This window comes from Podarcis muralis, chromosome 12 (assembly GCF_964188315.1).
Source record: "Podarcis muralis chromosome 12, rPodMur119.hap1.1, whole genome shotgun sequence".
Classification (NCBI taxonomy): Eukaryota; Metazoa; Chordata; class Lepidosauria; order Squamata; family Lacertidae; genus Podarcis; species Podarcis muralis.
This window is the reverse complement of record NC_135666.1, coordinates 4,779,951-4,794,354: the sequence shown is the minus strand read 5'-3', so window position 1 is coordinate 4,794,354 and position 14,404 is coordinate 4,779,951. Positions and strand designations below refer to the sequence as shown.

At 52.1% G+C, this 14,404-nt stretch overlaps 1 protein-coding gene across 12 annotated transcripts in view; it reads right to left on the bottom strand.

Moving 5' to 3' along the window:
- Positions 1–2,317: 2,317 nt before the first annotated feature.
- LOC114607928 (uncharacterized) overlaps positions 2,318–14,404 on the bottom strand; it is a 214,251-nt gene continuing 202,164 nt past the window's right edge. For 9 of the 12 annotated variants that reach the window (XM_077936656.1, XM_077936659.1, XM_077936651.1 and 6 more), the window contains 6 exons: positions 12,427–12,519; positions 9,415–9,495; positions 7,259–7,340; positions 6,103–6,215; positions 2,882–3,053; positions 2,318–2,457 (listed from right to left, as the gene is read on the bottom strand). In XM_077936656.1, coding sequence (XP_077792782.1) covers positions 2,453–2,457; positions 2,882–3,053; positions 6,103–6,215; positions 7,259–7,340; positions 9,415–9,495; positions 12,427–12,519 — 546 coding nt within the window. In that variant the 3' untranslated portion in view covers positions 2,318–2,452. The remainder of the gene's footprint in view (positions 2,458–2,881; positions 3,054–6,102; positions 6,216–7,258; positions 7,341–9,414; positions 9,496–12,426; positions 12,520–14,404) is intronic. The other 3 variants (XM_077936657.1, XM_077936653.1, XM_077936658.1) reach the window with 2 other exon arrangements.

The window sequence follows — 14,404 nt, the reverse complement described above, 5'->3', positions numbered from 1 at the left end:
TCTGGAGGGTGGGAGAGCCGGTGGGCAGGTGCAGCAAGCTTTGCAACAGACTCGGAAGCAGACTTGGAATCAGCGTGGCCGAGATGGAAGGTGGGCAAGATGGATCACAAGCACACATACATATATTTCTGAACACAGACAGGCCCCTTTCTAAGTGCAAAACCTGCAACTTCCTCCTCAAAAGGTTTCTATAGTATTCCAAGGAGGGGAAGGGAGATGCGATTCATGAGATTTCAGCATACCGTTTTGATGCAAAAAAGGGGGAAGAAAAAAAACCCTGCTAAGGTTTTAAAAAGCCATTTTATTAGAAACCATGCAACCTTTAATAGTTATATATATATATATATTTATATATATATAAAAACAACAACCACAAGTGCAATATGTCTTTTGTGTGTGAATGCAGACACTGGGTTTGCTGTGTTGCTGAAAAGCACACTGTGACCAAGAGATTAAAGGGGGGGGGGGGGAGAGCTGTGCTATCATCGCTCCTCCTTCCCACAGCCATCATCTCCTGCCTGCCTCCCAGCAGAAGTCTGCCTACAAAACAACCCCCCCCCCGCCGCCCAAATATTTGTTCCCTGCGGTTTGGGTTTCCCCCTCTTCCTTTCAGAATTCCCCCACGACTCTCACAACACACCATTTTCAAAGTTTTATTTACATTTCATTTTAGTGTCATTTGCAATGCAAAAAAAAAAAAAATTAATAAAATTGCCGAAGGTGCTCAAACTCTTGTTGCCAACGCTCCCCACCCCCCACAAGCCCCATCCAACCCATACCCACCCCTAGAAGAAAAAACGGGTCTTTTCTTCCAAAGGAGAGCAATCTCTGCCTCTATCTCTCCTTGGCACCTTCAGATCACCTAGCCAGCCCCATGCAGACGCTGCCTTTCGTCAGACCCTCAACACTTTCCCATGACCCTCTTGGTATTTTGGGGGGTGGTGGGGCAGCGGTCAAGCAGTCTCCCCACACCCCTCCCTCCCCAACTCTGCCAGGACGCCCCCACTCCCAGGGGCGAGCTTCCTTATAGATGCCAGACTCCACCCCAGCTCCAAGGTGCACAGACCCCGGAGCCAAACCCATCGTGCCTTGAGGATTAAATCCTGCAAATATATTCCCCTGCTCTTTCTCCAGGATGGGCAGCGGAGGATCGCCCCCCCCCCCCATGGGAACTAGATCCTGTTGAGATGCAATGCAGCAGACCCCCCAAAAGAGCCAGGGCTTCTCTCTGCAGCAGTCAGTTAAAAAGGACCTTCATGGCTTTTTTGGGGGGGGGAGGGGAGCAGCGAACGCCATTCCTCTACCACCCACAACCTCCTCTCAATGCATCCTCAAGAACTTTTAACCAATGTGGCTCAATGCCTTTTTTTGCTCCATCATTTCAAAGTTTTTTTTCCTTTTCCTTTTTAAGCACACACAAAAAATAAACACCACACACAAATGAAGAAAAAAAAAAACGAAAGAAAAAGAACACAGTTAAAATGGCTGGATATGTCGATAAGAAGCCAGCAGCACTGCAGCAGCGGTTAACGTTTTTTTTAATTCTCCTATGGCAAAGGGCAAGGGGGGAAGGGAAGGGAGCGCGGTGCGCCTGCGGTAACAAGCGACAGAAATCGGCAAACACTTTATTGTACTTTTTTAAATCACAATGAGGAGGAGGAGGAGGGTTGGGGGACTGGGGGAGAGAAGGAGGTTAAGGAGTTAAAAGAGTTCCAAAAGAGAGTGAAATTATCATGTGTGAGAATAATAATAATATATAGACCAGCATTAAATAGTAGGCAGCGCGAAATGACACAGGGTGAGGGGGCAGGGAGGTGGAAATGGGTTGCTGGAGGGGGAAAGAGGGCAGCAAAGCCTACTCCCGCTAACTCCCGCCTGGGTCTCGGGCTCCGCCACGAGTGGGGCAGACCAGCGCTCCCTCCCTAGTCCCCACACAGCAAGCCAAGAAGGACGGGACGAAACCAAAACAACTCCAACGCACACTCGGACACCCCCCGGGGAGCCCATTTCTGCACCCAGAGACACCAACCAACTACCAGACGCCACGGAGGCTCTCGGGGGCAGCCTGGCACGCTCCAGAGAGGTCCCCTGCCGTGGGGCAGGGAGGCCAGCCCATCTTTCCAGGGCCAAACAAAGCCAGGCTCCGGGTCAAGGGAGACGAGCTTCTCGCGAGCGGGAGGAGGGCAGGAGGAATGCGGGAAGGGGGCAGAGTCACAAGCCTTGCTGAGGAAGAGCGGCCGCCGTCTCTTCCGCGAGGGGAGCCTGCCGTGGCAGCGGCGGTGGCGGCGGCTGCAGAGAGGTGGAGGCGGCCGAGGCCAGGCTTTCGCTGACCGAGGTGCTGCGCCGTGGGGAGGTGCCGCCGGAGAAGACAGGGGGGTGGTTGGAGGCTGTGGGGTCCGCCCCGTGGTCCGTGCGGGCCTTGGCCTTCTCACGGAACATCAGCTTGTGGGACTCAATCTGCAGCGACACAAGGGGGAGCGGGGGGAAGACGGCAATGGGGGGGGGGAGGGAGGAAAAGGGGGGGGCGGAAGGAAGGCGACACCAGAATGTCATCGTTAGATGCCTGGAAAATAAAAGGGCAGGTGGCTTCATTAACAAGGCGGCGCGCCGGGACGTTTCCTCTCCCCTTCCCTCCCGCTTCAGAAGTCGGTAACAGGGACGGTGGGGGGCGGGTTAAGCCACCCGGCCCCTCCGCACTCTGCCTCTCCTCCTAGGGAGGAGGGCATGGATTTTTCCTGCCTCCGAGAACGTTCCTTAGGAAAAGCTGCCTGGTGTCCCACCCCCAATTTCCGCCCCCCTCTCTCATCACCCCTCACCTCCCGCCCGCCCCCATCATCGCAAAGCACCTCTGGGGAGGCACAGAGGAAGGCCTGGCACTTACTTGTTTCTTGTATGTGAGTGTCGAAGCACTGAATTTCCCTTTGGTCGCCGCCGCCGCCACCCTGGGCGGGCGTGGGCAGCCCTACACCATTCTCCTGCGTGGGGGGGCTGCCACCTGGCGGGGGGGCGGTCACAGCTCCGTTCTGCGGGGCTGCCTCCTCGCCCCCCTCGGTCTACAATGAAACAATGGGGTGGGGGAGGACAATGAGGCGTCAATACAAGGATGGGAATGGGATGCGGTGAGATGAAGGTGGTGGAGGCACGCGCAAGCAGAGAGACGGACAGGTGTGTGGCGTTCCCAAAGCAAAGGAAGGGTTGGACTCTGATTAATAAAATACACACAGAGGCTTGGCCAGCAAGACTCTGGGAGGAGTGCGTATAATAATCTGTCTCTCCGCCCCTTGGCCCAGGTCGTTTTATTCACAAAAGAACTTTTTACACAGTGTTTGTAAGAACCAATCAGATTTCCTCTGAGCATTTCAAAAAACCCCACGTGGGGACAAAGTTAGATCAGAAGAAATTCTTTTAACTACAAAGAAACTAATTCCTACTTGAGCATGCATAGTAGTCCAGAGTAAATAAAATAGGAAGCAATGCTTTTAGGAAACCTGGAGGTCATAAACAGCAGTAAACGGTATTTACCATCTCCTTGTGAACTCTCTTCCTGGCCCCAAAATTAACAAAACTAACAGCTACATCGAAGAAACTGCCTACTATCTTAATGTACTGAGGATGCCTGATGAAGCAACTGGCCTGTGTTTCAGAATGCTTATACGTGCCAGTCAGGCGTAGAAAATGAACAGTAGAAAAAATGGCCAGAAATGCAGAGGCTTATGGGATTTGATCAGAAATTATTGTCAATGAATCGAACCCAGTCAACGCAATGCTTTCATCGCGGACACAATGGCTTTTATAATTCCTCATAGCAATCCCATCTGATCACTACACAGGTGGGAGGGGCTCCTCTTAGGAGGTGGCCCGCATCGCCTACACAGGTAAACCTGTATGAGCCTCACAAGGGAGGGAACAAAGAAAACCTAGCCTCACCAGCCCTGAATCACGGCACCCTCCTTCCCTTGCTGGCCTCCTTCCTATTGCCACCACCACCTCCTCCTTTCTTCGATCAACACACAAGACGCTCACTGAAATCTGTACGTGATTTCAGGATCCTAATGTTGGGATACTGCCAGGGAGACGGGTGCATCAGGCAGGCCCTAGCTGGCTCCAGTCACCGGCCAGCAGCCGGGCGATCACCGGTCTCTCTTGGAACAGCATCCATCAGCGACACGAGCCTCCGAAACCTTCAGAGGACTGTGCACGCTCTATCAGCAGAGTGAATAAATCTTCTCACAACGGAAGAGGCGGACAGAGCCATGTGTAAGCATTATCTACAGCATAGTTCAGGAACAAAGGAAAACATGTCTGCTTCCCTTCGTCTCCAGCAAAACAGCAGTTCGAAAGCAATGTACAAAACGGAAGTTCCCAGCAAGTGCTGGAAGTAAACAGGCATGTGACACACAACAGTCACGCCTGTTCCCTTTTAAGGTGGAAGGGAACTATATCCTAACATCTAATCCTTACTTTTTTCGACTGCCCCTGCATGCGAAGGTAGGCTCCGGCGGACTGATTGGACAGTCAACGGTCAAGAAGGCAGTTTCTGCACGTGCAGCAGGGGGAAGTGAGGGGCAGATGGGGCTAATCCACTAGGAAGGGAGCCCATCTAGGAGAAGGAAAACTCTGATCCTAAACTTCCACTGCCTTACGGGATATCTTCAGGAAAAGAAAAGGCTAAGGAGTAAACCCTACATTGATCTGGAGTCCCCGTGATGGTTGGATGGCTCCGTGTACTACTACTACTACTACTAAAGGTAAAGGTACCCCTGCCCGTACGGGCCAGTCTTGACAGACTCTGGGGTTGTGCGCCCATCTCACTTAAGAGGCCGGGAGCCAGCGCTGTCCGCAGACACTTCCGGGTCACGTGGCCAGCGTGACAAGCTGCATCTGGCGAGCCAGAGCTGCACACGGAACGCCGTTTACCTTCCCGCTAGTAAGTGGTCCCTATTTATCTACTTGCACCCGGGGGTGCTTTCGAACTGCTAGGTTGGCAGGCGCTGGGACCGAACGACGGGCGCGCACCCCGACACGGGGATTCGAACCGCCGACCTTTCGATTGGCAAGCCCTAGGCGCTGAGGCTTTTACCCACAGCGCCACCCCGTCCCATACTACTACTACTACTAATTTATTATTTATACCCCGCCCATCTGGCTGGGTTTCCCCAGTCACTCTGGGGAACTATCACCCCTAGCCAAGCTGGCTTCAGGTAATGGAACCAATGTAGTTCATCATCTGGGGGCCCAAGGCTGAAGGACTCTCCCCTGATGGGAGGGAGCTGGGCGGGGCTTCACAAGGTATAATTCTGGGCCCTGTTTTCAAATTCTCATATTTATGCACACATGTGCAAGCCGAAGGAGAAGGCAGAGGAGCTTTGCTTCTGTTGATGCAAACAATGTACACACATGCTCCAGGGAAGAAGAGAGTGGGTTCCCTCTCCACGCCCAGGTGCCATGTAAATACCCATAATGCATTTCTAAGAAATTAATTGTTCAGTGTGGCAGCACCTATACTCCGGAACTCCCCGCCTCTTGACCCCAGGCAGCTGCTTTCACTGAATGCTTTTCGGCGCCTGATAAAAACTCTTTCTCTAAAGGCAAGCCTGTCCCGAAGCTTAGAAAGTTGATGCGAGTTTTAATACGTTGTTAGTTACTGTAAACCAGCCTTTCTCAACCTGTGGGTCCCCAGGTGTTGTTGAACTACAACTCCCATCACCCCTGGCTAGCAAGGCCAGAGCTCAGGGATGATGGGAGTTGTAGTCCAACAACATCTGGGGACCCACAGGATGAGAACCGCTGATAAACGTTTCAAAAGACCTAAAATGATTGCCGTGTGAATTTTTGAGAGGTTGTTGTTGTTGTTTTTAACAAGCGAATTTTAAGAAACAAACGAATAGCCTCCGATACTTATGAAGCCCTAAAAGGAGTAAGGAGGGTATGTGGAATGTCCTGGGGGGTCCGTTCAGCACCCTCCATCGGGTGGCACCGTGAAAATGAATGTGAGGTTGGCAATGTGAGGATGGCAGGACGGACGGGTGGCCGCACACAGGAGGGGGGGACCACGGGGGGGGGCAAGGAGGGACCCATGCCTGGGTGCCTCCTGAAGCATACCTTCACGGTGCCTCCAGCCGGCACGTGCCCCACGTTGTCCAGAGAGCCCACTTTGGCCTGGGCTTTCTCCTTGAAGTTCAGCTTCTGGTTTTCAATCTTGACGTCTCCGCCGCCTGGAGCAAGGAAGGGAGAGTGTTACCCGAGGGAAGTGGCGCTGCTGCCAGGAGGCTGGCAGTTAAAAACACCTCACAGCTTGCTTCCTCTTGATGTGGGTTGAAGAATGTACGAGGGCTGTAATGTTTAACCAATTAAAGGGGGAAAACCTCAAATCCATCAAGAACACACACACACTTCTGCACGTCTGAAAAGGTGTCTCGTTTTCAGCAGTCAGAAGCATAAACTACCGTATTTTTTGCTCTATAAGACGCACTTTCCCCCTCCTAAATGTAAGGGGAAATGTGTGTGCGTCTTATGGAGCGAATGCTCAGCGCTCCCTTTAAAGAGCCGCGTGTGTGTGGCTCTTGGGGGCTTTTCCCCGAGGAGGGAGAAGGGCAGCCCTTATCTCCTCGGGGAAAAGCCCCCAAGAGCCGCACACACGCTCCGTGCACTCTTTAAAGGGAGTGTGGCCCTGGGGGAGCCTTCATCCTGCTGCCCTGAAGAGGCTTCGCATGGCTATCCCAGAAGCCAGATCCCTCTTGCTCTTCTGGCTTCTTGGGTTCAGAATATTTTTTTTCTTGTTTTCCTCCTCCAAAAACTAGGTGTGTCTTATGGTCTGGTGCGTCTTATAGAGCGTAAAATACGGTACATCAACTCCTGCCAGCAGAGTTCTATTCTTTCTGATTTACAAAAAATATTTGCATACTACAGTGTCATTATCCATCTTAAAAAAACACAATGTACCACAGTTATTCATGCTGGCCACATGACCCGGAAGCTGTACGCCGGATCCCTCGGCCAATAAAGCGAGATGAGCACTGCAACCCCAGAGTCGGCCACAACTGGACCTAATGGTCAGGGGTCCCTTTACCTTTAATGTCACATATTTTGAATGAGGGAATGGTTGGCAACCAGGAAAAAACCTCTGGGTCTCCACAGCCCCTTTAAAACCGCAGGAGGAAGGTGCTTCCAGAAAGAGAAAAGAGGAAGGATGAGGTGCTCACCTGAGCCCAGGGCAACTGCCTCCCCCCCATCCTCCCGCAGCCATTCCCCCTCTAACCTGGCTTATGCTTGATGTTTGCCTTTGAGCCGCACTTTGAGGACACTTTAGACAGGTCGATCTTCTTGTTCAGGATCTGCACCTGCAGGGCACGAGGGGAGGAAAGAAGAAGGAAGTTTCTCAGGAACGAGGAACGCCAGGTCTGCTCTGGTCAGCTCAGCAGAAGAGATCTCCAGGGCTCCGCTGTTCCAGCACCCTCTCCACCCTCCGCCCAGACTGGCCCGTTGGTTATGGGTGCAAGGCATGAGCCGCCGCCGCTGCTGCTGCTGTTCCGGGGACTTGCGAGGGGTGGGGCAGAAGGTGATCATGCAGGAAAGGGCGGGGTGTGTGTGTTCTCAAATCCCCATCCCAAAAGAAGGTGTTTTTTAAAAAAGTTAGCGTACTGTGCCAAACCAGAGGCCGGAGAGCGGGCAGAGAAAACAGCGTCAGGCGTTACACATTGCACCGGTCAGTGCTGGACAAATAATACTAATTAATAGTGCTGATTCATCTTAATAATGGGGCTGAATGCACTAAAACCCCCAGAGCTCTCCCTCAGCTTTACTGAGACGCCGGCTTGCAATGCAGTTTCTTTTTTGGGGTGGGGGTGGGGTGGGGGGTTGGCTGCAGGGAGCATTGACAATAATTATAACATTATTTCCATTTTTATCTGTCTGGCGTCTCCCTGTGGGTGCCCAGGGCGGCTGCCCTGCCTTGCTAGAAAGAAATCTTGGGCAAGGAGTTCAAAAGATACGTGTGTGTCCAGAATGCATTATGCAAAGTCAAGGAAGTTTGCATAATTCATACCAACTTTTCAAAGCACTTGGGGAGGGAGGGGAGAGGGGAGGAGCAGGCCATGTCCAGGGAGGGTGGAATGATGGAGGGGAAGGAGGGAGAATGTTTTAGGTTGCCTCTTGGAATAGAGGCAATAAGGCCGGGGTGGGGGGGAATTGTACAGGGCACGGAAGGCCTTGCCCACTCCCCCCTTTCTGGTAACCTGCCTTCTTAAGTGCTCCTGGCATCCTTAAACGTGGAGAGCCAATGGTGGTTTAATGCTTAAGGCTCTCGGACTAGGACCTGGGAGAGCCCAGGGTTCTAATCCTGCCTTCCAATTCACCCAGGTCCCTGGGTGACCTTGGGGCAGTCACCGCCTCTCAGCCTAATCTACCTCGCAGGGTTGTCGTGGGGATTCAATAGGCAGAAGCATGTATGCCGCCTTGAGATCCTTGGCAATTAAATATCGTATTCTTCGCTCTATAAGACACACTTTTCCCTCCTAAAAAGTAAGGGGAAATGTGTGAGCGAATGCAGGCTGCGCAGCTATCCCAGGCTGCACAGCGCTCCCTCTCACTGTTCTAGCTTCTTGCTTAGCTGTGCTCTGTCCCTTCCCCCACCTCCTGGAAAAGCCCCCAAGAGCCATGCGGAGCGTTTGTGCGGCTCTTGGGGGCTTTCCCCCAAGGAGGGAGAAGGACAGCCAGTCAGTGATGGGCTGCCCTTCTCCCTCCTCGGGGAAAAGCCCGCAAGTGCCGCACACACGCTCCACGCGGCTCGTGAAAGGGAGCGCTGAGCAGAGCCTGGGATGCATACAGGCTCTGCTCAGCGCTCCCTTTAAAGAATATTGTTTTTCTTGCATTCCCCCTCTAAAAACTAGGTGCGTCTTATGGAGCGAAAAATACGGTAACTCTCCCCTGGCAACCGTGAGGACTAGGAAAATTTGCAGCCTGCACAACAAAGCCTTGGGATGAACAGAAAAGTCAGAGCTCAGGGCAATGTTTTCTTTTCGTGGCACGGCTTTTTGCGGGGCAGGATAAAGGAAGAGGGTGGGGTTCTGGTTTATATAGTTAGCTGGGTGCTTTTTTGGAAGGGGGCAGTTGCTTTGTGAAACCATAAAACCCCAAAGCTATTTACATTCTAACAGCGCCTCCAGTGGAAGCGAGTTCCGTAGTTTAACTACGAGCTACATCCCTGCCAGGATTCATGTCCCTGTTGCAGGGTGGAGAGGCTCAGGAGCGACTACGGATAACTCCGGGGTCCTGCTTTGGTGGGGTGGAGGCAGGGGACGATGCGCTGGTGGCTGGTCTCTGTGTCTCAGGGCACAGAAGGTATCACGAACCCAACAGGTGGAAAAGCCCGTCCCGTCCAAGGCCGAGTTGGCCAGCTGTGGTGGTTCTACTCACATGGGTACTGCCCTGGCTGGGCCTGGGGGCGGTGGCCGACTGGGAGTGGACGCCCGAAGACGGCCTTTGGGTATTTGGAACCTGAAAACAATATTGAGCACTTTATTCTCTGGACCGATATGATGGACAGTTTCGATTTTTGTGGATCGAGGAGATGGAGAACGGAAGTGGGCGACAGCGTGGGAGGGAAGGAAGGAAGGAAGGAATTAAAGGTGCCATGAGACACGAGAGAGAGAGAGAAAGAGAGAGAGAGAGCGAGAGAGCGCAGAGCGGACACAGTCCTTTCTTCTCAGAAGTTCTGGACATGCCACAGAAATAAGTTGGATTTGAAAAGGGACAGCTTTATCAAATAAGTCTGGAGGGTTGGGTGTGATCCCTGCAGCTGGTTGCTTTGTTTTGGAGTGATTTTTATTCACAGGGGGAAGAGGGACAGAAGCTACAGATAAAACCCAGTAACGGAAGAGGTAATAGCTGCAAAATCAACATGGGAAAAGGAGATGTAAGGAAGGTCATTTTCTAGACCTGCAAAGAGAGAGTCTAAACGCTTCTAGATTCAGGTAGAGTCAGAAATGGACTTGAAAGAGAAGTTGCTGGATTACAATTTATTACTAAGCTGAAAACTATGGAGAGACCTGGACTGAATAGAGATATCATTACACATGCTAAAGCTATTTTTGGTCATCTGTGTACTTGCTTTTTCCTGTAGGATTAATTGCAGTCGTTAACAATCGTCAACAGGTTTACCATACCCATTGAGTCAATCACCCATCTCCTACTACCCTCCTGAGAAAAAGCCCACCCCACCCTCCCACTATATATAAGGGTCTGGTGACTTCTGTTTCAGTGTATCTGAAGAAGTGTGCATGCACACAAAAGCTTATACCCAGAGCAAACTTAGTTGGTCTCTAAGGTGCTACTGGACAATTTTTTAATTTATTTCTAAATGTTTCTGTTGCAACTGCCTGCCCCCCCTGGGATTACGGCTAGCATCAGCCTCAGCATCGCATGGGAGTTGTAGCTCAATCGTCTGGAGGGAGCCAGGTTGAGCGAGGCTGTTCTATGGGAACCTGAGGTTCACAGCACCAAAAATGCAGTGAAACCTGATTAGGGGAGGAGAGCAAGACAGATGCCGCAGCCAGAAAAAGGTTTGCATGGAAAAAGCAAATGTTACTTGCCCCCGACACACTGATTCCACCCCCACACAATCATTTTCCCAGACAAAAATGAAATAAAATTGCAATTATCCACAGAAGAGTGCAGTCTGACACATTTCTGGCTTTCAGAGGAAACCTAACCCCTCCAAGGAGGATCAGCCGACTCCATAGCAAATGCAGGAACGTCTCGAAAGACCCAAATCACCCACGGAAGGCCAGAGAAGACATACCAGAGAAAGCTGAGCTAACAGCGTCCCATGGCAATACTTTAGTGTCGGCAGAAGGGAACCTGCACATTCGCCACCCCGTGCCTAAGGTACGATTCTGCGTGCTTATTTTGGAGGGGGCGAAAGCCGAGGGACAGGGTAGACTTCAGTTTCAGGGGGAGTGCCACAGTCCCCCTCGAACTGCCGCTACATGGAAGCCCCACTGTTATCATTTCAGAGAGAAGCTCTGTTCCTCAGGCCGTCTGAAGCCGACAGAGAAAATTTTTTTGTCTCTTGACAACCAGCTGGTGTTCCGACACACACAGCGGCTTGTTAACACTGGGGGCGCCGACCGGGCGCACGAGTGCGTGCAGAGTGCTATGCGTAGTATCGTCGTTTCCCTTCCCTCCCTACAAAGACACTGAGGGGTCTGGGATACACAAAGCTCTCTCTGTCTGCACTGCCTAAGGCCTTTCTCAAGCGTTAAAAGGAAGAAGCACACAAAAGGGATCTTGTCAGACATGCAGGTACGTTCCCAAGGCCTGCGATTAAAGCTTTGGTGGATTAATTGCACCGCCTAACAGATTAAGGCTCCGTCCTCCTTCCCGAAGCGCCAGCGCGAAACATCTTGTCACAAGTCACGGCACTTGGGGTGGGGCGCTGCCAAGAGCACCCCGGGAGATTTGCCTTCTGCAGAACAAGCGACACGTGGAAAGCAGTGATCTGACAGCTTGCAAAGTTTCAAGGAGCAAGACCACCCCCCATACACACAGTCGTCTCCCCCCCAATGTGTTCCAATTGCAGGATACTACACTGGGCGCAGCACTCTTCTGTCCCCTGAGAAGCTTGGCTTTCTCCTGGATAAGGCAAACCCAGAATCAAGCAAAACAGAAAAACACAGGAGGAGGAATGCAAAATATGAAAAATGTAAAAATCTGCATGATTTGTACAAGTTGCAGAACGTCAGCTTTTCATGGCACAGAATAAAATTCTGGCTTCCAATTTGTATATACTGTTCAGCTCAGAATGGCCTTGTTGTTGTTGGCACCTGTCTGTCTCGAGGGCCAATGGAGTGTGTCTCCAGAGGTGAAGTCAAACCACTTGTTAGCAGCACCAAAGTGACCTCCCCAGAGCACAAGGAGGTCTTGGGCTGTCCCGGCAACGAGATCCCCTCTCGGCCTCGCTGGTGTGGTCCAAAGAAAAGCAGAAGAATGGCCTAGTGTGGCTCAATTCCTACTTGGTGGAGGGGGGGTCTCATCTGTGTCTGGGCCATACCAATGGAAGACCGGAGGGGCGAAAGCGAGGTCATGTGCCCGGCTGGGTCCCTCAAATTACAGTTCCCCTCCCAAAGCGTCGTTGCTCACCAGTGAATGCCTGCTTCTTACTGGGCTGCCTGCTCCTTCGATAGCCCCATAACTTTCCCTCTTGCTTCCCCCGCCCTAAAATCTGGAGGCTGAGGGAAGCTTCTGGCAGAGTGCTTCCAATGGGGGGGTTCCTGCTCCTTTGTGGTGTTGGTGGAAGGGGAGGTTACACACACACACACACACACATACATACACACACACATACATACACACAGAGGACAGTCCAAAGCAGCACAAGAAAAAAGGAGTTAGTAGAGAGGCTGGTGTCTGGAACCCTGCAATACTTACATTCCCACCTCCAGGGACATGCTTAATATTGTCCTTGGACCCACACTTGGACTGGACGTGGCTGTAGTTGGCTTTCTTGGAGACTATCTGGACCTGGAACGTCACAGAGATGGAGACACAAGGGAAGAGGGCTGGTTAGAACTCTCTCAAGGGAGCGGGGACACGCAACGGCAGAAGGGTGGACGGACAGAGGACTTGTGTTAGAACCTGAACCCAGCTCCGAGGATTAAGCGTGAACAAACTTAAGAGGGGGGGAGGGGGGGAGGAAGAGGAGGCAAGCAGACAGCGACAAGGAAGCGAAGCAGACAGTGGTAAGTAGCGGCAAGAGCAGAGCGGCAGACCCCTCTCTGCATGATCTGCAGCAGAGAGGGGGTGTTCACTGAGTGCGGAAGAGACTGCCAGGAAGACTGGCCTTTATGGATGCACCCCCGGTGGGAGGAGGAAGACTCTAATCGAGCCACATTCGTGCTCCGGTGGAAGGCAGAGCATTAGTGCGGTAACTGGTGCTTTCAGACGGAGCCCAGCTTGCAAGTGTGTTGTTGGCAAATGGCTTTTTCCAAAACTTGTTGGACTTCCCCTGGAAAGGATAAATCCAGGTTAACTGGGGCACAGGGAGTACAGGGCTGGCATTTTGATGGCAAGGAAGCCGTGTGGATGTAAGGGGGAGAAAGCCTTGTGTAGATAAAGGTAAAGGGACCCCTGACCATTAGGTCCAGTCGTGGCCGACTCTGGGGTTGTGGCACTCATCTCGCTTTATTGGCCGAGGGAGCTGGCGTACAGCTTCCGGGTCATGTGGCCAGCATGACTAAGCCGCTTCTGGCGAACCAGAGCAGCGCACGGAAACGCCGTTTACCTTCCCTGCTGGAGTGGTACCTATTTATCTACTTGCACTTTGACGTGCTTTCGAACTGCTAGGTTGGCAGGAGCAGGGACCAAGCAACGGGAGCTCACCCTGTCGTGGGGATTTGAACCGCCGACCTTCTGATCGGCAAGTCCTAGGTTCTGTGGTTTAACCCACAGTGCCACCCGCATCCCGCAAGCCTTGTGTGCATAAGGACAAAAAACACACCTATCTGGATGCTCCCTGTATTGGGGTGGGTTCCATTGAGTCTGGTATGGTCCACTTTTCAACATGATAGACTGACGTAGTTTAAATTTGCAAAGGAAGAACCCAGAACTTAGGGTGCCGTTGACATAGTTAAGGCTGCCACTGATCTGTGCTACATGGCCTTTAGTATACAGTCTTGCTTCAGTAGAAGTGATTTAACTGCAATTCCTCCACACTGCGTGGCATTGGGCTAGATGACTTTTGGGGGTCCGTTCCAACTTCCATGATTCCATGAAGTGCCTTATGGGTTTAGGCCAAGGTGTTCATCATTCTGTGCAAGGATCCCAGAGACCAGCAGGTGCTCGGGGGTCCCACAGCCTTCCCTCTGCCTGCCTCTGGATTGCGTAATGCAAACGGATGCAACCCCCCCCCCCCCGAAAAGCACCTCATCTCAGTTGGCATTATTGAGTACCTTGCAAGGACCAGGGCACATCACCCAGAGGCGCCAAGAGGAGAAGGCTTTGTATCATCTAGTGCAGCGGTTCTCAGCCTGTGGGTCCCCAGATGGTGTTGGACTACAACTCCCATCATCCCTGAGCTCTGGTCTTGCTAGCTAGGGGTGATGGGAGTTGTAGTTCAACAACTGGGGACCCACAGGTTGAGAAAGGCTGATCTAGTGTCTATGTATTTACTGATTGCAGGAGGGGACTGTGTGATTTCCCTGGACTTCTACAGTGGTGTGTGGGAGTCATAAAGCCATGGCAGAGGTTTGTAAATACTGCAGGGTACCTCCGGACCTCGTGACCAGCACTCTGAGCTTTACAAGGTCTTGGAATGCAATGGCCTTATATGGCATGGGTGCAATAAAAGCTTGTCCGGATGAGGTAACGTGAGACATTGGAATGCAGCCATGCGGCTGGACAGAACAAA